The sequence below is a fragment of the Theropithecus gelada genome, chromosome 1 (assembly GCF_003255815.1).
Source record: "Theropithecus gelada isolate Dixy chromosome 1, Tgel_1.0, whole genome shotgun sequence".
NCBI lineage: Eukaryota > Metazoa > Chordata > Mammalia > Primates > Cercopithecidae > Theropithecus > Theropithecus gelada.
This window is the reverse complement of record NC_037668.1, coordinates 63,633,075-63,654,662: the sequence shown is the minus strand read 5'-3', so window position 1 is coordinate 63,654,662 and position 21,588 is coordinate 63,633,075. Positions and strand designations below refer to the sequence as shown.

Below are 21,588 nucleotides of genomic sequence, written 5' to 3'. Positions count from 1 at the left end.
AGCAGTAGGTATAACATCTGGGGGTCACCATGCTCAACAGAATTATCTTTCTTAATATATATATTTCATAATAAAATGTTGGCTTAGAGTTAAAAGGGCAAAAGTGAGTTATAATAGAAGATTGCTCAGATAATTGTCAGGGCTTTTAAATCTGTCTTCATGTGCTTGCTTCATGTTTGGCAGCATTCCAAGGTAAGTTCTACAGGCTTTCTAAACGAAATGTAATAAAAATATAAAGGTTTTTCTAGTAGATCATAATACATGTCCAAATATTACTTCGAGATACCGGTATGTATAATTATATACAAAATTTATGTACACACATCATATAGAAATCTACCACCCAATACAGAATATGGCTTTAGTTCCCTTACCATCAATATTAAGCATCATTTTCCACATGGCAGGCCGAACAGACTGATGGAATCCAAACCACACTTCCCTGCCTCCTCCCAGAGGGTGGTCATATCCTTCTGGAGCAGAGAAAAATGAACGCCCCACAGGCGTGTATCTACAAAAATTAAAATGGCATGTTCAATCCTTTCCTTCTCATACGAGTATTTAAATCTGCAGAAAAGGGGAGACTAGAGCACAATTAACTTATCATAATGATGCTCATCATTATGAATGTATGAAACTAAACATGTTCCAAATTTGAGAAAGCAAAAAGTACCCACTCTAAACGGAAAAAAATCTACTTAAATTTTCCTTTCTCAAACCTGTTGGTTGAAATAAGAATGAATTTTATCTAAAATAATTTCTTAAAAATAGGCTTTAAAAAGTTAACAGTTCCAACCTTAAAAATGTTAACAAGTAAACAATTATTGAACAAAAAGCTATTTCTATAAATGTATTTGCAAGACATACTATTTTTCTTTAAAAAAAACATACTGAGTCAGGTGTGGGGGCTCACACCTGTAATCCAAGCACTTTGGGAGGCTAAGGTGAGAGGATCACTTGAGTCCAGGAGTTTGAAACCAACCTGGGCAACATAGGGAGATTCCATCTCTACAAGAAAAAAAAAAATTTAAATTAGCCAGGCGTGATGGTGCATGCCTGTGGTCCCAGCTACTCAGAAGGCTGAGGTAGGAGGATTGCTTAGGCCTGGGAGGTTGAGGCTGCAGTGAGCCATGATTGTGCCACTGCACTACAGCCTGGGCGCCAGTGTGAGACCATGTCTCAAAATAAACCCAACCAAACAATAAAAAATACATGGGTACACATGCGGTCACACACAGGAGCACACCCTACACATGTGAGGTCCTAGGATTATTAAGAAAAGCAATTCAAGCCGGGCGCGGTGGCTCAAGCCTGGAATCCCAGCACTTTGGGAGGCCGAGGTGGGTGGATCACGAGGTCAGGAGATCGAGACCATCCTGGCTAACACAGTGAAACCCCGTCTCTACTAAAAATACAAAAAACTAGCCGGGCGAGGTGGCGGGTGCCTGTAGTCCCAGCTACTCAGGAGGCTGAGGCCGGAGAATGGCGTGAACCCGGGAGGCGGAGCTTGCAGTGAGCTGAGATCCAGCCACTGCACTCCAGCCTGGGCGACAGAGCGAGACTCCGTCTCAAAAAAAAAAAAAAAAAAAAGAAAAAGAAAAGCAATTCAACACAATTTGATATTGTCGTATAAACAGTGAAATTACTTTTAAAGCAAGATAATATAACAAAAGAAATACATCTGAAAATAGATCTGTTAAGACTTTTAGATCCTAAGAGAAAGGGTGAGATATTTTTCTATAAAATTATTCATAAGATTAGCTAAGCTAATGATGTATAGTTACTTGCAAAAGCCAGATAATTTTCTGTAACGTACTCCTGTCAATGAATTTGTATTGATGCTATTCTTGTTCAACATTTCAGTTGAACAATCAAAATATACGGCAAATAAAGGTTTAACCAAGAGAAGCCTGCACAAGTCATTCTTGGGAGTTTAAAATCTAAAGAGAAAAAAAGCAGAAGCACCCACTTCATGGAGGGCAGATGTCGTAGCACCACATCAACGGCATGGACAGGGTTAGTGCTGATTGGCTTGTCTAATTCCAGTGGCTCAGGCAAGGTCCGTCCTGTCAGTACTTCATGCAGTAGATGCCAACTCACCCGAGAGACAAATTTGATTGACACCTTAAAAGGTCGATCTTTTCCACCTTCCCCAGGTAAAGTAACGTCTAAATCTACCTGTTGATGGGAAAAGAGTCAACTGGTAAATGTTGAAAATGATAAATACAATTATTTTAGATTTAACTTATAAAAATATCTAAGAGAAAACATGGCAAAAATAGTCAATAGACTAAAATATACCATTTATTTTATTTTTTTGTCGATAAAATTTAAATAACACAGTTACTCACACCAGCATTATGTGTCATTGCAAAATACTGGAAACTACCCTAAATGCTCTAACATTTATGCAGCTATGAAAAAAGAATAAGGAAAACCTCTTGAAACTGCCATGGAATAAATTTCCAAGCTGTACTATTAAGTGAAAAAAGCAAAGTACAAAAGATTACAAATACTATGACAACTTTTGTGTGAGAAAGGAGGAAATATTCACATGTCTGCTTACTTCTGCAAAAAGAAACATAGGAAGTGTGAACCAGAAACAAAGAAACTAGTTACTTTCAAAGGATGGGAGGGAATGGACTGGAAAAATAAGGACAGAACAATTCTGAGTACACATTTTGGTATAATTTTGACATTTGGAAGCATATTAAAATTCTACATATTAAAAAAAAAAAAAGGCCAGGCGTAGTGGCTCACGCATGTAATCCCAGCACTTTGGGAGGCCGAGGCAGGCGGATCACTTGAGGTCAGGAGTTCGAGACCAGCTTGGCCAACACGGTGAAACCCCGCCTTCACTAAAAATACAGAATTAGCAGGGCGTGGTGGCACGTCTGTAATCCCAGCTACTTGGGAGGCTGAGGCACAAGAATCATTTGAACTCAGGAGGCAGAAGGTGCGGTGAGCCAAGATTGCATCACCGCACTCCAGCCTGGGCAACAGAGTGAGACTCCGTCTCAAAAAAAAAAAAAAAGACATTCATACAGCCAACAAACACATGAAAAAATGCTCATCATCACTGGCCATCAGAGAAATGCAAATCAAAACCACAATGAGATACCATCTCACACCAGTTAGAATGGCGATCATTCAAAAGTCAGGAAACAACAGGTGCTGGAGAGGATGTGGAGAAATAGGAACACTTTTACACTGTTGGTGGGATTGTAAACTAGTTCAACCATTATGGAGAACAGTATGGCGATTCCTCAAGGATCTAGAACTAGATGTACCATATGACCCAGCCATCCCATTACTGGGTATATACCCAAAGGATTATAAATTATGCTGCTATAAAGACACATGCACACGTATGTTTATTGCAGCACTATTCACAATAGCAAAGACTTGGAATCAACCCAAATGTCCATCAGTGACAGATTGGATTAAGAAAATGTGGCATATATACACCATGGAATACTATGCAGCCATAAAAAAGGATGAGTTTGTGTCCTTTGTAGGGACATGGATGCAGCTGGAATCCATCATTCTTAGCAAACTATCACAAGAACAGAAAACCAAACACCGCATGTTCTCACTCATAGGTGGGAACTGAACAATGAGATCACTTGGACTCGGGAAGGGGAACATCACACACCGGGGCCTATCATGGGGAGGGGGGCGGGGGGAGGGATTGCATTGGGAGTTATACCTGATGTAAATGACGAGTTGATGGGTGCAGCACACCAACAAGGCACAAGTATACATATGTAACAAACCTGCACGTTATGCACATGTACCCTACAACTTACAGTATAATAATAATAAATAAATTTAAAAAAAAAAAAAAAAAAAAAAAAATTTACGCCTGTAATCCCAGCACCTTGGGATGCTAAGGCAGGAGGACTGCTTGAGCCAGGGAATTTTAAACCAACCTAGGCAACAGAGCAAGACCTAGTCTCTACAAAAAATTAAATTAGCCAGGTGTGGTGGTGCACACCAGCTGCTTGGGAGGCTGAGGCAGTAGGATTGTTTGAGCCTAAGAGGTTGAGGCTGCAGTGAGCCGTGAGTGTGCCAATGAACTCCAGCCTGGGTTACAGAGCGAGACCCTGTCTAAATAAATAAATAATAAAAACGGAGGGAAAAAATTAAAACAGAATATCATAAATAGAATAAAATGAACCCAAATAAATTTCATATAAATAACATAACCACACTGAAAGAAAAGAAAAAGGAAGCACCAATTCAAGTAACTCTTGAACACAGTATGTATACTGACGACAGTCTTCATTCCAGGGGTAGAGAAAGGGTGGATTTAGAAGAATTGCATGCAAAATAAAGTCTTGAATTCATTAGCAGGTTTCTGTTCTGTAGTGGTCTGAGTATAGTAATTCACAAACTATTTTATATGTACTGTAGGACTGAGCAAATGAGAAGGAGTGGTGATGCTTTGAGGAGCCCGGAATCTAACTAAAGAAGAAAGATACAAATACGGAATGGAGTGAGGAAAGGAAGAATCCCATGGAGTATAGACTGGAATTGGAAGAATCAGGTGTAAACTCATGATTTCCTATATATATGTGTGTGTGTGTTAGATTTACCATATAAAGTGTAATATGTTTTTGTTGTCTGTTTTATTTATGTATCTACTTTTTATATATTTCCTACCTCTATCCATTGAAAGGGCTTAGAAGCACATATACCCCAGCAGCAGTGAACATACCAATACCCAGATTTTCATTTCAAAATTGCATTTGCCAACTAAAAGAAACCAGAGATCCTCAGAGAAATGGTTAGTTGCAGGACTGCAGCAGAGAAAACATAAAATAAACCAGGAACATCTTGTGCCAGAAAGTAATGAAGTAGGGTCATGCACCACATAATGATTTTTGGTCAACAATGGACCACACATACATGGTGGTCCCATTAGATTATAATGAAGCTGCCTTATACAGGTGTACCATTTAAACAATCTTTTACAATGTATTTTTACTGCACCTTTTTATATTTAGATACGTTTAGATACACAAATATTTACCACTGTCTTACAAGTGCCTACAGTATTCAGTATAGTAACATCCTATATAGGTTTATAGCGACAATGAGCCATATTATATGGTGTAGGTATGTAGTAAGCTATACCACTTATGTTTGTGTAAGTATATGCTGTGATGATAGCACAATGACAAAATTGCCCAAGGACACATTTCTCAGAGCATATCCTCATTGTTTTAGGTGATGCAGGACTGTATTCCCCAAAAAATGTCATTTCAAAAGGACACAGGAGTCAGCTTAAAAGAGTTCCCACAGGCCAAATCTGGGACAATCTGGGCAGTGAAATCAATAAACAGAGTGAAAAAAAATAATTCTCCCTTACAGCAGATTAATGAATATATGCAGACGGAACGACAGAATTAGAAAATCATCACTTCTACATAGTAATAATCCTTTCAAGCAAGAATAATCAGTTGCCAAGGAAGAATAATCAGAATCTAATGAACAACAGGATCCTTAAAAGTATTTCCCATTCAAAATTAAAAACTTCTGTGTATCAACAGATACAATCAACAGAGTGAAAAGGCAACCTGTGAAATGTAACAAAAGGTTTGCAAATTATATATCTGATAAGTTAATGTCCAGAATATAAATAGTTAATATCCAGAATACAGAAGTTAATATCCAGAATATATATAAAGAACTCCTACAATGGTATTCATCAGTTTAGCTAAAAAAATTAAAAATCTAAAAGTAAAGAACTCCTACAACTCACTACCCAAAACTCCAAACAAACAACTCAGTTCAAAAAATGGGCAAAGGACTTGACTACACATTTCTTCAAAGAAGATATACAAATGGCCAATAAGCCTACAAAGTTATACTCAACATCACTAATTGTTGGGGGACATGCAAATCAAAACCACAATGAGATATCATCTCACACCCATTAGGATGGCTACTATTAGAAAACAAAACAAAACAAAAAACAGAAAACAAGTGTTGGCATGGAAGTGAGAGTTTGGAACTCTGTGTTGGTGGGAATGTAAAACGATGCAGCCATTCTGGAGAACAATATAGCAGATTCTCAAAAAAATTAATAATTATCACATGACCTGGCAATTTACTTCTGGGTATATATCTAAAGAACTGAAAGCAGAGTTCAACATTTTTACATCTATGTTCACAGCAGGATTATTTGCAATAGCCAAAAGGGGTCCATTGATGCATGAAAGGATAAACCAAATGTGTTACATATATACAATGGAATATTATTCAGCCTTGAAAAGGAGATTCTAATACATGCAAAAATGTGGATAAACTGTGAAACAAGCTAGTCATAAAAAGACAAACAATCTATGATTTCACTTACATGAGGAACCTAGAATAGTCAAATTCAGAGACAGAAAGTACTATGGTGGTTGCCAAGGCTGAGGGGAGGGAGCAATGGATACTGTTTAATGGATATTGAGTTTCAGTTTTGTAAGATAAAGACAATTCTGGGGATGGATGGTGATAATAATTATACAACAATGTAAATGTGCTTAATACCACTGAAATGTACCTTAAAATGGTTAAGATGGTAAATTTTATGTTACATATGTTTTATCACAATTACAAAAAGAATCTCCCTACAAGATGCTTATTAACTACAAGGAGAAAAAGAATACCCCAATAGGAGAAAACTGGCAGACACCAATTTAATGAACTGACCAAGTTAACATCACCAATAATTACCAATAATGGAACAAATACATACTGTGTACTTCCTGATATGATAAGGAAAGAATGGTTATATAACATTCCTGCCAATAACGCATAACCAGAATGTAATCAAGGGGAAGTATCAGACAAACCCAGACTGGGGGACATTCTACAAAATAACTTGCCTATATCTTCAACAATGTTACTGTCATGAAAGAAAAAAAAAAGGCTGGGGAAAGAAAGACATGGTATTTGTATCATGATCTTGGACTGGATTCTGTAACAGAGGGGGAAAAAAATACTAAAGGGCATCATTGGAAAAATTGGTAAAACCGGAATTTGTATTGTTGATTAAATAAAAGTATCATATCAATGTTAAATTTAATGAACCTGATAACTGTACAAGGGTTTTTATCATTGTTCTTAGGAATATACATTCAAGTATTAAATACTGGCCAAACATGGTGGCACTCCCAAAATCCCAGAACTTTGGGAGGCTGAGCTGGGTGGATTACTTGAGGTCAAGTTTGAGACCAGTCTGGCCAACATGGCAAACCCCGTCTCTACTAGAAATACAAAAAATTAGCCAGGAGAGGTATCACGTGCCTGTAATCCCAGCTACTCAGGAGGCTGAGGCACAAGAATCGCTTGAATCTGGGAGGCGGAGGTTGCAGTGAGCCGAAATCACACCACTGCACTCCAACCTAGGTGACAAAGCGAGACCCTGTCTCAAAATAAATAAATAAAATAAAATAAATATTAATGGGGCATGGTATATGCAACCTACTTGTGAATGGTTCAGGAAAAAATAAGTATATATGTACAAGAGAGAAAGAAAAATAAATAAAACAAACGTGGAAATGTTCAGAATCTCAGTGAATCTAGGTAAAGGGTGTATGAGAGTTCTCTGCATGATTACTGCAACTTTTCTGTAAGTCTGAAATTATTTCAAAACAAAAAGTTAAAAACAATCAGTGATAAATACTCACATACATATGGATTGTAATAAAAATGGTAATAAATGCGTGCAAAAGGAGACACTTCAAAAATATACCTTTCCAATACAGGAATGCATATCTTACCCCTGTAGTTGCCACAGGAAGTGGATTGGCGGTGTAAAGACTTCTTTTTCCATCATAAACTGGTCTACGGTCTCCAAATATAGTTACTTTAAAATGCTGAACCATTGAGTCAACCACCTCCCTAAAGAAGGGAAACAATACATTCACATAATCCTCTGCAAGATGAAATACAAAAATATTAACAGAAGTAATTTCTGCCACTGTTTAAGGCTGTCAAAATTCTAAAAGACACTCAAATATGATAAAGATTTTGCTTTTAGAACCCTGGCTTAAGACACCAAAAAGATTGATCATTGCCAAAAGATGGCATACATTTCACTAGACAGAGAAGAATGAAGCGAGCATATTACTTAATTCCAGGACACATTTGACCTGCAAAATATTCTTACAAACGGATTCAAAATCTCTTTCACCATCTCTAAGCACTCCCTAACATATTCACTTCTTTCTCCAAGAGTAGATACTCTTTCCTCTGTACTAAAAAAGCACCTAGTACATATCTCTATTAGAACACTTTTTCTATTATAATGATAATATATTTCAATTCTTCTGTGAGCCTCTTGAGAGCAGCAAACATACCTGTATTCCTTTCTCCTCCCATCCTTATAGTACCTAGCTAGTAAGGATATTATAAAACCTCCATTTTTATCCAGCAAACATTTGATCCAATGTAACTGACATAGAAAGCTACTCAAGATTTATATATATATAAATATATATATATATATATATATATTTATATATATATTTTTTTTTCTTTTTTTTTTGAGACAGGAGTCTCGCTCTGTCGCCCAGGCTGGAGTGCAGTGGCCAGATCTCAGCTCACTGCAAGCTCCGCCTCCCGGGTTTACGCCATTCTCCTGCCTCAGCCTCCCGAGTAGCTGGGACTACAGGCACCTGCCACCGAGCCCGGCTAGTTTTTTGCATTTTTTAGTAGAAACGGGGTTTCACCGGGTTAGCCAGGATGGTCTCGATCTTCTGACCTCGTTATCCGCCCGTCTCGGCCTCCCAAAGTGCTGGGATTCCAGGCTTGAGCCACCGCGCCCGGCCAAGACTTATATATTTAAAGCTTACAGACTATATAGGGAATACCAAATTTTCACAAATCAACATTTATTTTTTGTACACACATTTGTAAAAGCAGAGTAAAGATCTCTGAAAGGATATATTCCAAATGGTGGTTACCTCTAGAGAGGTAAGGGATAGGATCACAGGGTCGCTTTTATTTTGTTTATGAAATCTAAATATATTACAATGAGAATGTACTCACATAGTATTGATATAATGTAAAACTAATTTAAAAGATTCAAGGCCAGGCACAGTGGTTCATGCCTGCAATCCCAGCACTTTGGGAGGCCAAGGTGGGTGGATCATCTGAGGTCGGGAGTTCCAGACCAGCCTGATCAACATGGAGAAACCCTGTCTCTACCAAAAATTCAAAATTAGCCGGGCACGGTGGCGCACGCCTGTAGTCCCAGCTACTTGGGAGGCTGAGGCAGGAGAATCGCTTGAACCCAGGAGGCAGAGGTTGTTGTGAGCCAAGATCATGCCATTGAACTCCTGCCTGGGCAACAAGAGCGAAACTCTGTCTCAAAAAAAAAAAAAAAAAAATTCAAATCTAACTCAGTTAAGTGGGGCAGGAACCCAGCATTTTCTGGAACAACAAAAACATCAAGCTGACTTGATACCCAGAGTGATTTTCTACATGGCACAAAGTTTCTATTTTTTTCCACCCTTTTCAATTTTGTTTTACTAGAACTACTGAAAACAGTATCAAGTCTCTTCTAGAGTAAATTTTACAACAAATACTTGATTCACCTATTCATTTTTTAGTTCAAAGCAAATTTCAATGATTTTCTGCCATTTTAAGTTTTCCTTTGTGGCCATTATTACTAAATCTGGTTTCTTACTTTTCTTTTCTTTCCTTTTTTTTTTTGAGACAGTGTCTTGCTCTGTCACCCAGGATGGAGTGCAGTGATACGATCTCGGCTCACTGGAACCTCCGCCTCCTGGGTTCAAGCAATTCTCCTGCCTCAGCCGCCCGAGTAGCTGGGATTACAGGCGCGCGCCATCACGTCCAGCTAATTTTTGTACTTTTAGTAGAGACAGGGTTTCACCATATTGGCCAGGCTGGTCTTGAACTCCTGACCTGGTGATCCGCCCGCCTTAGCCCGTCTTAGCCTCTTAAAGTGCTGGTTTCTTAGGTGAAATTTTACAGATCTAATTTTTTGGGATGTTTTAACCATTTTGTCTTTTTTTTTTTTTTTTTTTACTCAACAGTAAACTGGTATAATTTCAACCTTACCAATTCTAGGAAACCCAACCAAATCACTCTAAGGATCAAAATGGAGGAGACTGAAATAGTAGGGCCAAAACATGTTAGGAATAAAAAATATCCTGCTTTAACTTAAACAGATTTACAAGAAAAAAAAAACCATCAAAAAGACAGCAAAGGACATGAACAGACACTTCAAAAGAAGACATACATGCAGCCAACAAGCATATGAAAAAATGCTCAACATTACTGATCATTAGAGAAATATGAATCAAAACCACAATAAGATACAATCTCATGCCAGTGAGAATGGCTACTATTAAAAAGTCAAAAAATAAGAGACGTTGGCAAGGTTGTGGAGAAAATGGAACGTTTATACACTGTTGGTGAAAGTGTAAATTAGTTCAACCATTGTGGAAAGCAATGTGGCAATTCCTCAAAGACGTAAAAACAGAACTACCATTTAACCCAGCAATCCCGTTACTAGGTATATACCCAAAGAAATATAAAGATATATGCATATGTATGTTCATTGCAGCACTATTCAGAATAGCAAAGACATGGAATCAACCTAAATGCCCATCAATGGTACAGTGGATTAAGAAAATGTGGTACATACACACCATGGAATACTATGCAGTCACAAAAAAAGAATAAGATCATGTACTCTGCAGAACATGTATAGAGCTAGAGGCCGTTATCCTTAGCAAACTATTGCAGGAATAGAAACCCAAATACCGCATGCTCTAACTTAATAAGTGGGAGCTAAATGATGAGAACATATGGACCCACAGAGGAGAACTATAGACACTGGGGTCTACCAGAGGGTGGAGGGTGGGAGGAGGGAGAGTATCAGGAAAAGTAACTAACGGGTACTAGGCTTAATACCTGGGTGACAATAAACCCCTGTGACACAAATTTACCCATATAACAAACCTGTACATATACCTCTGAACTTAAAATAAGTTAAATATACATACATATGTTCATACATAAATGTATACTTACATATCAAAGCAGGATATATACATACACATATACAATTTTTTGCTACAATTTTGGCAAAAAAACCCCATATATATATATCCTGCTTTGATGCCTAACACATAGTATATCCTCAATAAATGCTCTATCAGTGAATAACCTACCTCAATGAAATGCTGGAACCTCCAATGGAATATATCTTAAGCTGAATTCAACACATCTCGTCAGAGTTAAATGTGGTTATCTTCTGTTTGCTACTCCTCTTTAACTAATAGTATCTCCATCTTCCCAGTTACCCAGATTCAAAACTTGGCTCATCTCTGCACCCAACTGGTTGTGGACACCACATCTTTGCAGTATTTCTTATACCAGTCCTTTACTTTCCATTCCCAATTTCCACAATCCTAAAGAAAAGCCTCATGTCCTCGTACCTAGATTATTTTAAGTTTCTTTTTTATGTTCTTAGTCTTTTTTTTTTAAACTCCAACCCCATTTACATTCACTGTTAAATAAGTTCCCAAGTCCCACTTTTATTCCTCAGGTACAAAATATTTAATCATACTCCTCAGTTCACAGTGTGTTATCATCATCTGTATAATATCTCTCTTCTAACTGATTCATTTCTTTCCATCTCCATATCCTATCCCCCTTCCCCTTACCAAGAAGTTATTCTTCTAATTTGTTTGACAAACATTCTTCTATTTCTATGTTTTCCTCCTTTTACCCTCTGCATTAGATGTTTTAAAACCTATTGATGTTGCTGTGGTATATTTATTATAGTATATCTATTTTTATTATTTTTAAAGATTTAATCTGTAAAAAACTGGTTGTATACAATTTCAGTGACTTGGTTCATTGTTTCTGATTGATGCAAAGTACTCCACATGTTGTCTATCCACTCCCGCAGCATTGCAGATTCACAGTATCTTTAATCGCCAGTCATCAAAACCAATGTTGCAATGAATTATCTCCTTACATGTCCCCTTACGAACCCATGTGAGAATTAATCTCTGCTTATAGACCCAGGAACAGACTGTTAGGTCAAAGTGAATCTTATCAAGAAAATGATGAACTGTCAAATTGTTCTCAAGACTGACTACACTAATCGGCACTCCTTGAGGCTCCTATTTCCCTGTGTCCAGCCAGTATGTAGCATTATCTAGCTTTGCTTTCTAATTTTTGTTAGCCTAATCGGTATAAACTAAAAGAATGTTATAATTTAGATTTCTCTTATTACTAATGAATTTGAGAACTTCATCAAATTAAATTTCCCTTATGACTTCAAGCTTTTGAGGTATTAAGAAATACTTTCTTAATACTAAGTCAGAAAGATAAATCATGTTTTATTAACTTTATAGTTTTGTCTACATTATTTTGGTCCTTCTTTATAAACAGCAAGGACCCAATTTTATTTATCTCCATCTAGTGAGCAGGTTTCTTCATGCCACCTACTAAATCAAGCTTGTACTTAACTAATCAATTTGTAATGGCATTTTTATCTCATTCACTTCTCATATATAAATCAATCTGAGTTCTCTATACTGTCCCAGTGTTCTGTTTGTCTGTTCTTGTGCCAGTACCATATGTTTTCTTTTTTCTTTTGAGATGGAGTCTCGCTCTGTTACCCAGGCTGGAGTGCAGTGGCGCGATCTCAGCTCACTGCAGCTCCGCCTCCTGGGTTCACACCATTCTCCTGCCTCAGCCTCCCGAGTAGCTGGGACTACAGGCACCTGCCACCACGCCCAGCTAATTTTTTGTATTTTTAGTAGAGATGGGGTTTCACCGTGTTAGCCAGGATGGTCTCAATCTCCTGACCCTGTGATCCACCCGCCTCGGCCTCCCAAAGTGCTGGGATTGCAGGCGTGAGCCAACACGCCTGGCCAGTACCATATGTTTTCACTATTACTAGAGTGTTTATTATGGGGCAGGGTAAGTTTCCTACTTTTTCTAAGTATACTTGAACACTGGAATAATTTTCTACCTTAGAAAACTATCAATACCATACAGAAAGGAAGCATATCTAGTGCCCTACATACAGTAAGTAATTAATAAATACCTGTTGGCTAAGAAACCTCCAACAACACATACTTGGAGGACATGACTAACATGTTAAAAACATAAATTAGTATGTTAAAAGCTACTAACTACAACAATGAACAAAATGAAGAAGAAACATAATAAGGGTAACTGTAATACCTAAACACTTATGTCTGAACACTTCAATTGTAGTAAGAACAAATCAGAAAATCTCAACTTACCCACTGCTGCTGTGGAAAAGGGCTCTAAATGACTACAAGCCCCAAATGAGCTAACAGTATGATGAGGCTTCCTCAAAAGTAAAAAAACTGAGGTTGCATATATTTAAGTACTCAGATAACCCACTTAATAAGGCAGGTAACTATCCCACCATATATTAAAACAGATCATTTTACATCTTGGAGTACTCTGTTGAATTTGTGAAAAATGTAAGACCCTAAAAAATTCAAATATAACGAGAAGGAGGCAATCCTGATAGAAAATCATGTAATATGAGTAAAAATAAATCAAACCAAGGATTTTTAGTCTGGAATAGGAAAGACTCAAAAGAAAATTACAGAATAAGTCTTTGGCTATTTTGATAGATTGTCATGTGAAAAATTGAGTAGAAAGAACTAGGAAAAATAGTTGGAACATTAGACAGATTTTGGAGCAAAATTTTCACGATTTTCTAACCACCAGTTATTCAAAAGTAAATTACACTACGTTATAAAGTACCTGAGTTCATCTTTGCTAGAACTGTTCAAAGAGCTGCTATATGACCAACTGTCAGGGAAGATACAAATTTAAGATTAAAATGAAATATCCGCGATACCCTCTTATAGTAAAATTTAATTTTAAAAATACCAAATAATGAAATGTTGTAAATTTTATCATGGTAAATCGTATCATGGCATTAGATATTACTCCTATGAATAATTACACTTACATTTGACAATTTAATTCAGAGTCCTAAGGAAAAAGTATTGGAATTCTATAGTATACTGGTCAATTTTTTCACTCGACAGTTTTTTAAGTTCATAACTGACAAAACCTATGCTACAAAGAGAGTCATCTTTCATGAGGGCCACGAGTTATTATTTTTTTAACCTCTCACTAATATGATGCAATTAATTCATATATTTAGAATTTTTTTTTTAAAGAGATGGGGTCTCACCATGTTGTCCATGCTAGTCTCGCACTCCTGGGTTCAAGCAATCCTCCTGTCTCAGCCTCCCAGAGTGTTGAGATTACAGGTGTGAGCCACCGTGCCTGGCCAGATTCATATATTTAGACTTTTAGCGAAAAAAAAAATTTTTTTTTTGAGACCACGTCTTGCTCTGTTGCCCAGTCTCGAGTGCAGTGATGTGATCATAGCTCACTGTAACCTAGAACTCTTGGGCTCAAGTGATCCTCCTGCCTTGGCCTTCTGAGTAACTGGGAATATAGGCATCCAGCATATTTTAGTGTGCAAGCTAACAAAATGACAAACCGGCCGGGCGCGGTGGCTCAAGCCTGTAATCCCAGCACTTTGGGAGGCCGAGGCGGGCGGATTACGAGGTCAGGAGATCGAGACCATCCTGGCTAACATGGTGAAACCCCGTCTCTACTAAAAATACAAAAAAATTAGCCGGGCGTGGTGGCGGGCGCCTGTAGTCCCAGCTACTCGGAGGCTGAGGCAGGAGAATGGCCTGAACCTGGGAGGCGGAGCTTGCAGTGAGCCGAGATCGCGCCACTGCACTCCAGCCTGGGTGACACAGCGCGAGACTCCGTCTCAAAAAAAAAAAAAAAACAAAACAAAACAAAAAAAAACAAAATGACAAACCTAGGGAGAGCAAATTCTCATTTCTTATCTTAAAGGACATTATGGAAAAGCGTAGTTTATTAGAATCTTTAACAGGTAAGCATGTGGAACTAGAGAAAACAACTCTTTAAAATAGTAATTTATCTAGTGTCCTAAGCCATCTAGTCAGCTACAGTAGCAAAGGTACTACTGTATTACAATGAAACTTGGAATTGGGAAACTACCAAACTGAGAAACTTTTAAAATATATGATAATATAAGTACTGAAAAAAGTAGGCATGAGTTTTTAGTCCCATTCTGTCACTAAGTTGTTAAGAAGGTTATTTAACCTCTCTGATTTGAGTTTCTTCATCAATAAAAATGAGATAACAGTCTCGGGAACCAAATAGGATATTAATGAAAATAATTTGGAGATTAAAAAAGCAAACATGTATAATATTTTTCTATTAAAATTTAAGCATAATTATCTCACAAATATATTTTAAGAATTATACTGGCCGGGCGCGGTGGCTCAAGCCTGTAATCCCAGCACTTTGGGAGGCCGAGACGGGCGGATCACGAGGCCAGGAGATCGAGACCATCCTGGCTAATCCGGTGAAACCCCGTCTCTATTAAGAAATACAAAAAACTAGCCGGGCGGGTGCCTGTAGTCCCAGCTACTCGGGAGGCTGAGGCCGGAGAATGGCGTGAACCCGGGAGGCAGTGAGCTGAGATCCGGCCACTGCAGTCCAGCCTGGGTGACAGAGCGAGACTCCGTCTCAAAAAAAAAAAAAAAAAAAAAAAGAATTATACTGAAGTCTTCCAAATAACAAATGAATACACTACAATGTTTTAGCATCAAATATAGTAAATTAACACAAAAAATGAATAATTCTGGTAATCAACATAAACTGTTAACTGGGTTTCCTCTATATTTTATGACATTAGTCTTTTATTATAACAACAGGGTTAGGAGTGGAATCTTTTGTTCAAATATAGTACTTTTAGCAAATATTTAAGTGTATATTGTTAAACCAGTTCTTAGTTTACCATAAGTAGTAAAACTAGACTAATAAAAATACATAAAATATTTTAACTTCTAAAACAGTGATTGGGAAAGTAATTTGGGAAACAAAATCTGAGTAAACATGGATAACAACGTCTAACCAATCTTCAGTGGCTTCCTTTCAATAATAACCTTAGTCTGAGAAGAAAAGAATACTTGCAGAATTACACTGTGGTGCGTTTTTTAGAACGTCAAGCTAGAATTTAAGAATCCTTAAGAATAACTGGTAATTACTCCAAAAATGAAATCTACCTGCATATATTAGATCTTCTAAAGGGGTACAGCCTATCCTACTACCCTTTCCTCAATCACTACTTCCTACATTCTGATACCAACTCTTTTGACTCCATCATGCTTTGGTGCACAGACTATAAAGTAAAATTTAATACTAATTTCATTAAGTCCCATTTTATCACCTGACTTATACAGCAGAAAAATGCTAGGAGAGAGAAACTTTAATGTAAAAAAGAGGACAGCAAATTATTTTGCTATGAGTTGTAATTACTATAAGCTTACAGAGATCCACCTCCATCTCGCTTTATTAGGTACCTCTTAATTCTCTGCTCTCAAAAGACAGAATGAAAAATATTATTCTAGTCTACAGAAGATAACATGAAAGAATATTTTCCCCAAAAGTTGACTGACATTATCCATGGCTACAATAAACGAATGTGTCACTACTGTATAGACAGAAAGAAGATTGCTAAAGTATAACAAAATGTCAAAATCATCCAGAGGTTTACAAAACACAACAAAAACAGCTAGCAGTCTCTCTTTGAATCCTTCCAATCTCTAACTAATCTTTGTAACTCTGTGGTTATTAGCAGAGAAGGTAGCCAATAAATACTTGGCAACAAGATAAACTTTAAGGTATGCAAAATAGAGAAGAGAGGGATTATATTTTAGATCTTTTTTCTTTTTTCTTTTTCTTGAGACAAGGTCTGGCTCTGACACCCAGGCTGGAGTGCAGTGGTGCAATCTCAGCTCACAGCAACCTCTGCCTCCTGGGCTCAAGCCATCCTCCTGTCTCAACCTCCTGAGTAATTGGGACTACAGGAGTGTGCCACCATGCCCAGCTAATTTTTGTATTTCTCGTAGAGATGGGGTTTCATCATGTTGCCCAGGCTGGTCTTGAACTCCTGAGTTCAAGTGATCTGTCTGCTCACCTCGGCCTCCCAAAGTGCTGGGTAGAACAGATTTTTTTTTTTTGACGTGGAGTCTTACTCTGTCACCTAGACTGGAGTGCACTGGCGTGATCTCGGCTCACTGCAACCTCTACCTCTCGGGTTCAAGCAATTCTTCTGACTCAGCCTCCTGGGTAGCTGGAATTACAAACATGCACCACCATGCCTGGTTAATCTTTTTGTTTTTAGTAGAAACAGGATTTCACCATGTTGGCCAGGCTGGTCTCGAATTCCAGACCTCATGATCTGCCTGCCTTGGCCTCCCAAAGGGCTGGGATTACAGGCATGAGCCACCGCACCCGGTCAGGATAAATTTTTAATACTCTTCTCTTTTTTTAAAGATGCAGATCTTGTCCTATCACCCAGAGGATGGAGTGCAGTGGTTCAATCATGGCTCACTGCAGCCTCTACCTCCTGAAGTGAGCAATCCTCTCACCTCAGCCTCCTGAGTAGCTAGGACTATAGGTGTACACCATTATATCTGGCTAATTTTTACATTTTTCATACAGAAGGGGTCTCCCTATGTTGCCCAGGCTGGCCTCGAAATCCTGGCCTCAAGCACTCCTCCTGCCTTGGCCTCCCAAAGTGCTGGAATTATAGGCCTCACATGTGCCACTACACTTGGCCAAAATTTTAACACTTTATAATATAAAATCTATACTGAGCATTTTTGCTTTTTTGAGATGGAGTTGCACTCTGTTGCCCAGGCTGGAGTGCAGTGGTGCAATCTCTGCTCACTGCAACCTTCACCTCCCAGGTTCAAGCAATTCTCGTGCCTCAGCATCCCCAGTAGCTGGGCTTACAAGAGCGTGCCACCACACCCAGCTAATTTTTGCACTTTTAGTAGAGACAGGGTGTCACCATGTTAGCCAGGTTGGTCTCGAACTCCTGACCTCAAGTGATCTGCCTGCCTCAGCCTCACAAAGTACTGGGATTACAGGCATGAGTCACTGCGCCCAGCTCATATAGAGCATTTTACTACACAACATCTTGGTAGTCATTTCATATGTGAATTCCTTTTATCAGGCCACTGACTTCTTGTTTTTGTTTTTGAGACGGTCTCGCTCTGTCGCCCAGGCTGGTGTGCAGCGGTATGATCTCAGCTTACTGCAACCTTCACCTTCTGGGTTCAAACAATCCTCAGCCTCCCAAGTAATCCAAGCTGGGATTACAGGCGTGTACCACCATGCATGGCTAATTTTTGTATTTTTAGTAGAGATGGGGTTTCACCATGTTGGCCAGGCTGGTCTCAAACTCCTGGGTTCAAGTAATCTGCTGACCTTGGCCTCCCAAAGGGCTGGGATTACAAGCGTGAGCCACTGCGCCAGGCTGGGCCACCAACTTCTTAGCCATGTGTAATGGTGAATTTTCAGTGTTTACACGCCTGGCTTTGTTTAGCATTGGCCACTGTACTCAAATTTTGTTCCTTGAAAATCATGATCCTTAAGGCCAGGTGCAGGGGCTCACGCCCGTAATCCTAGCACTTTGGGAGGCTGAGGTGGGCAGACTGCCTGAGCTCAGGAGTTTGAGACCAGCCTGGGCATCACAGTGAAATCCCATCTCTGCTAAAAATACAAAAAAATTAGCCAGGCATAGTGGCGTGCACCTGTAGTCCCAGTTACTCAGGAGGCTGAGACAGGAGAATTGCTTGACCCCAGAAGATGGAGGTTACAGAGAGTCAAGATCACGTGATCATGCCACTGAACTCCAGCCTGGGCGACAGAGCGAGACTCCATCTCCAAAAGAGGAAAAAACAAAAAGAAAGAAAATCATGATCTTTACCTTGCCTTTTCTGAAATAGCTTCTACTTTGTCCTGGTTCTCCTATCTTTCTAATCTCTGTGTGTCTTCACTGGCAAACCTGAAATAATAGTATCTCAGAGATCTAGTCTCAGTTGTTTTATGTTTATATACTTCTCCAGTTTTTAACTATCACCTACATGCTGATTAATCACAATCTCCATTTTGACTTATCACCTGACACTTAGACACTTATTTCCAATAACCTACTGAACTTCTGCCATTTTGATGTTTCTTATGCAATTCATCCTCTAAATATTCAAACTAGTATATAAAAACGTGGTCCCTTCAGAATCTGTATTTCTGTTAAAACCATTACTAATGCACAAGCTAGGAACTATGAAGCCATTCTTATTACTATCCTTTCCTTACATACCTAAATTGTTCATTATTTTTCTAAATCTTCCATCTCTGCCCTCCATCATCATTATTGCCACTGTGTCTTTGAACATATTATCTATAATCCAGAAAAATATGTACCAGAAGTGCCAAGGGGTATGCTGAAGTATGAAGAAAAATTAGATGTATTTATATTTAATTTTCATCGAACAATTAGGAATTAAGATTTACTAGTATTCATGAATATGGATTGATACTGATGCCTTCACTTACTCCATATTAGATGGTCAGGTGCAACACACAGTACACCAGGAATCCTAGAAGAATAACGGGAGTTCTGCAACACATAAGAGTTAAGGTCAGACACAGTGGCTCACGCCCGTAATTCTAACACTTTGGGAAGCTGAGGTGTGCAGATCACTGGAGACCAGGAGTTCAAGGTCAGCCTGGGCAACATGGCGAAATCCTGTTTCTACAAAAAATACAAAAATTAGCCAGGCACGGTGGTATGTGCCTGTAGCCCCAGCTACTATGGAGGCTGAGGTGGGAGGATTGCTTGGGCCCAGGAAGTCGAGGCTGTAAGCCCTGTTCACGCCACTGCACTCCAGCCTCGGTGACAGAGTGAGACTCTGTCTCAATTTAAAAAAACAAACAAACAAAAAAAGAGTTAACAGTGGACTTCTCGTTTTTTCATTTTCGGCATGCTGCAACTTTTTGTAGTTCAAGAGTGTGACACATATTCAGTCAGGGTTTTTTGTACCATTAATCTGAAAAGTTCAAGTTATTTAAATATATTTTTAAATAGTTCATTTCAAAATTTTCTTTCTCACGTTTAATTTTTCCATAGTTAAATATTAAAACAGTAGTACCCATCAATAAATTATAGTTTTTGAAATATGTGTGCATTTATATTTATATGTATTTTTTTAGTACATGGTCAAACAAATTTTAATTAATGGGGATGTGTGATCAATGGTTTGAAGACCACTGACCTAGACTACTACAACAGCCTTCCAAATGTTCTCCAGGACTCGAGTCTTTCTCATTTCTCATTCACCACACTGTCATCAAGTATGGTCCTAAATACAGATGTTCTTCATTTGCTTAAAAGGTTCCACTGGCTCTCTACTATTTCTGAATTCATAAGCCTTAGAATGGATTTAAGATTCTTGATAACCTACTCCCGAGCTAACTTTTCAGACTCATCTCTAGTGACTCTATTTATACTGGCCTGTTTCTGTTACACTAATATGTCATACCTTTGCTCATGCTCTCTATATGGATTATTCTTTCTCCCTGTACACTGGACAACTTCATGTTGTAGCATATATCAGTAGAGGCAGGTGCTGCATAACTTTTCAGTCAATTACAGACCATATACATGATGGTGGTCCCATAAGATTATATATTTTTACTGTACCTTTTGTGATACAACTATTTTGCTCAAATGTCATGTAATATACCACATCCTCCTCCTTGCCCAAAGGCAGGGATCATTACTCTTTCATCACAGTACATAATGTGCATATCACAGAATCTGTCACTCCACATGGAATTTAAAATCTTTAAAGAGATCATGTTTCATCTATCTTGTTATTGCTATAACCTAGCATAGTGCCTGACACAAAACAGGAGTAAATAGTTAATGAAAACATAGAGAAGATCCAAAAATGATCTTTAAATTTCCATATATCCTGTAAATCTAGTACCAGTAGCAGAGTACCTTGGAATAAATATGTGGTAAGTTCAGATAAATGGTTTAAGTAGATTTAAGCTAACTTAACAAAAAAACTGGAGCAGGTTAAAGTAAAGAAATCAAGGTACATTCATACAATAGAACACTATACAGCTATTATAATTTATATCTACACAGATAATGTTGGTAAAAATACCTATGTAGTAGTCCCTTGTGTATAAATATTTGTTAATTTATGAAAGTATCTTCAAATTTCAAATATATTATCGGAATGTTAGTCAAAAGGCTAATTTCTACTTAGTATTGTATTTAGACGCCACTCTCAAAGAATTTCGAGATGTGAAATAATTACCATCTGTTAGCTTTCCTATCTTCCAAGTGGTTAAAAGGAAAATAAAACTTGTTTATTAGCTGACATATTTTGTATAATAGTTTCCCCAAGACCACTAAACACTCAAAACTACACCATTTGGTTTTTACTGGTAGTGTTTTCTGAAGTATGTCGTCTAAATCATTTTAATCAGAAGTATGACCTTCTATAGATATGAAAACAAAATCACAAGCGACAAAAGAAAAAATAAGTTAGACATCATCAAAATTTAAAAAGTTTGTGCTTCAAAGGACACCATCAAGACAGTGAACACACAACATGTATAAACAGAAAAATT

At 38.1% G+C, this 21,588-nt stretch overlaps 1 protein-coding gene across 2 annotated transcripts in view; it reads right to left on the bottom strand.

The window, feature by feature from the left end:
• AGO3 (argonaute 3, RISC catalytic component) overlaps positions 1–21,588 on the bottom strand; it is a 125,143-nt gene that overhangs the window by 81,615 nt on the left and 21,940 nt on the right. The window contains exons 3-5 of one of the 2 annotated variants that reach the window (XM_025383325.1): positions 7,779–7,899; positions 1,970–2,178; positions 375–511 (exon numbers count right to left, since the gene is read on the bottom strand). In XM_025383325.1, coding sequence (XP_025239110.1) covers positions 375–511; positions 1,970–2,178; positions 7,779–7,899 — 467 coding nt within the window. The remainder of the gene's footprint in view (positions 1–374; positions 512–1,969; positions 2,179–7,778; positions 7,900–21,588) is intronic. The other variant, XM_025383331.1, reaches the window with a different exon arrangement.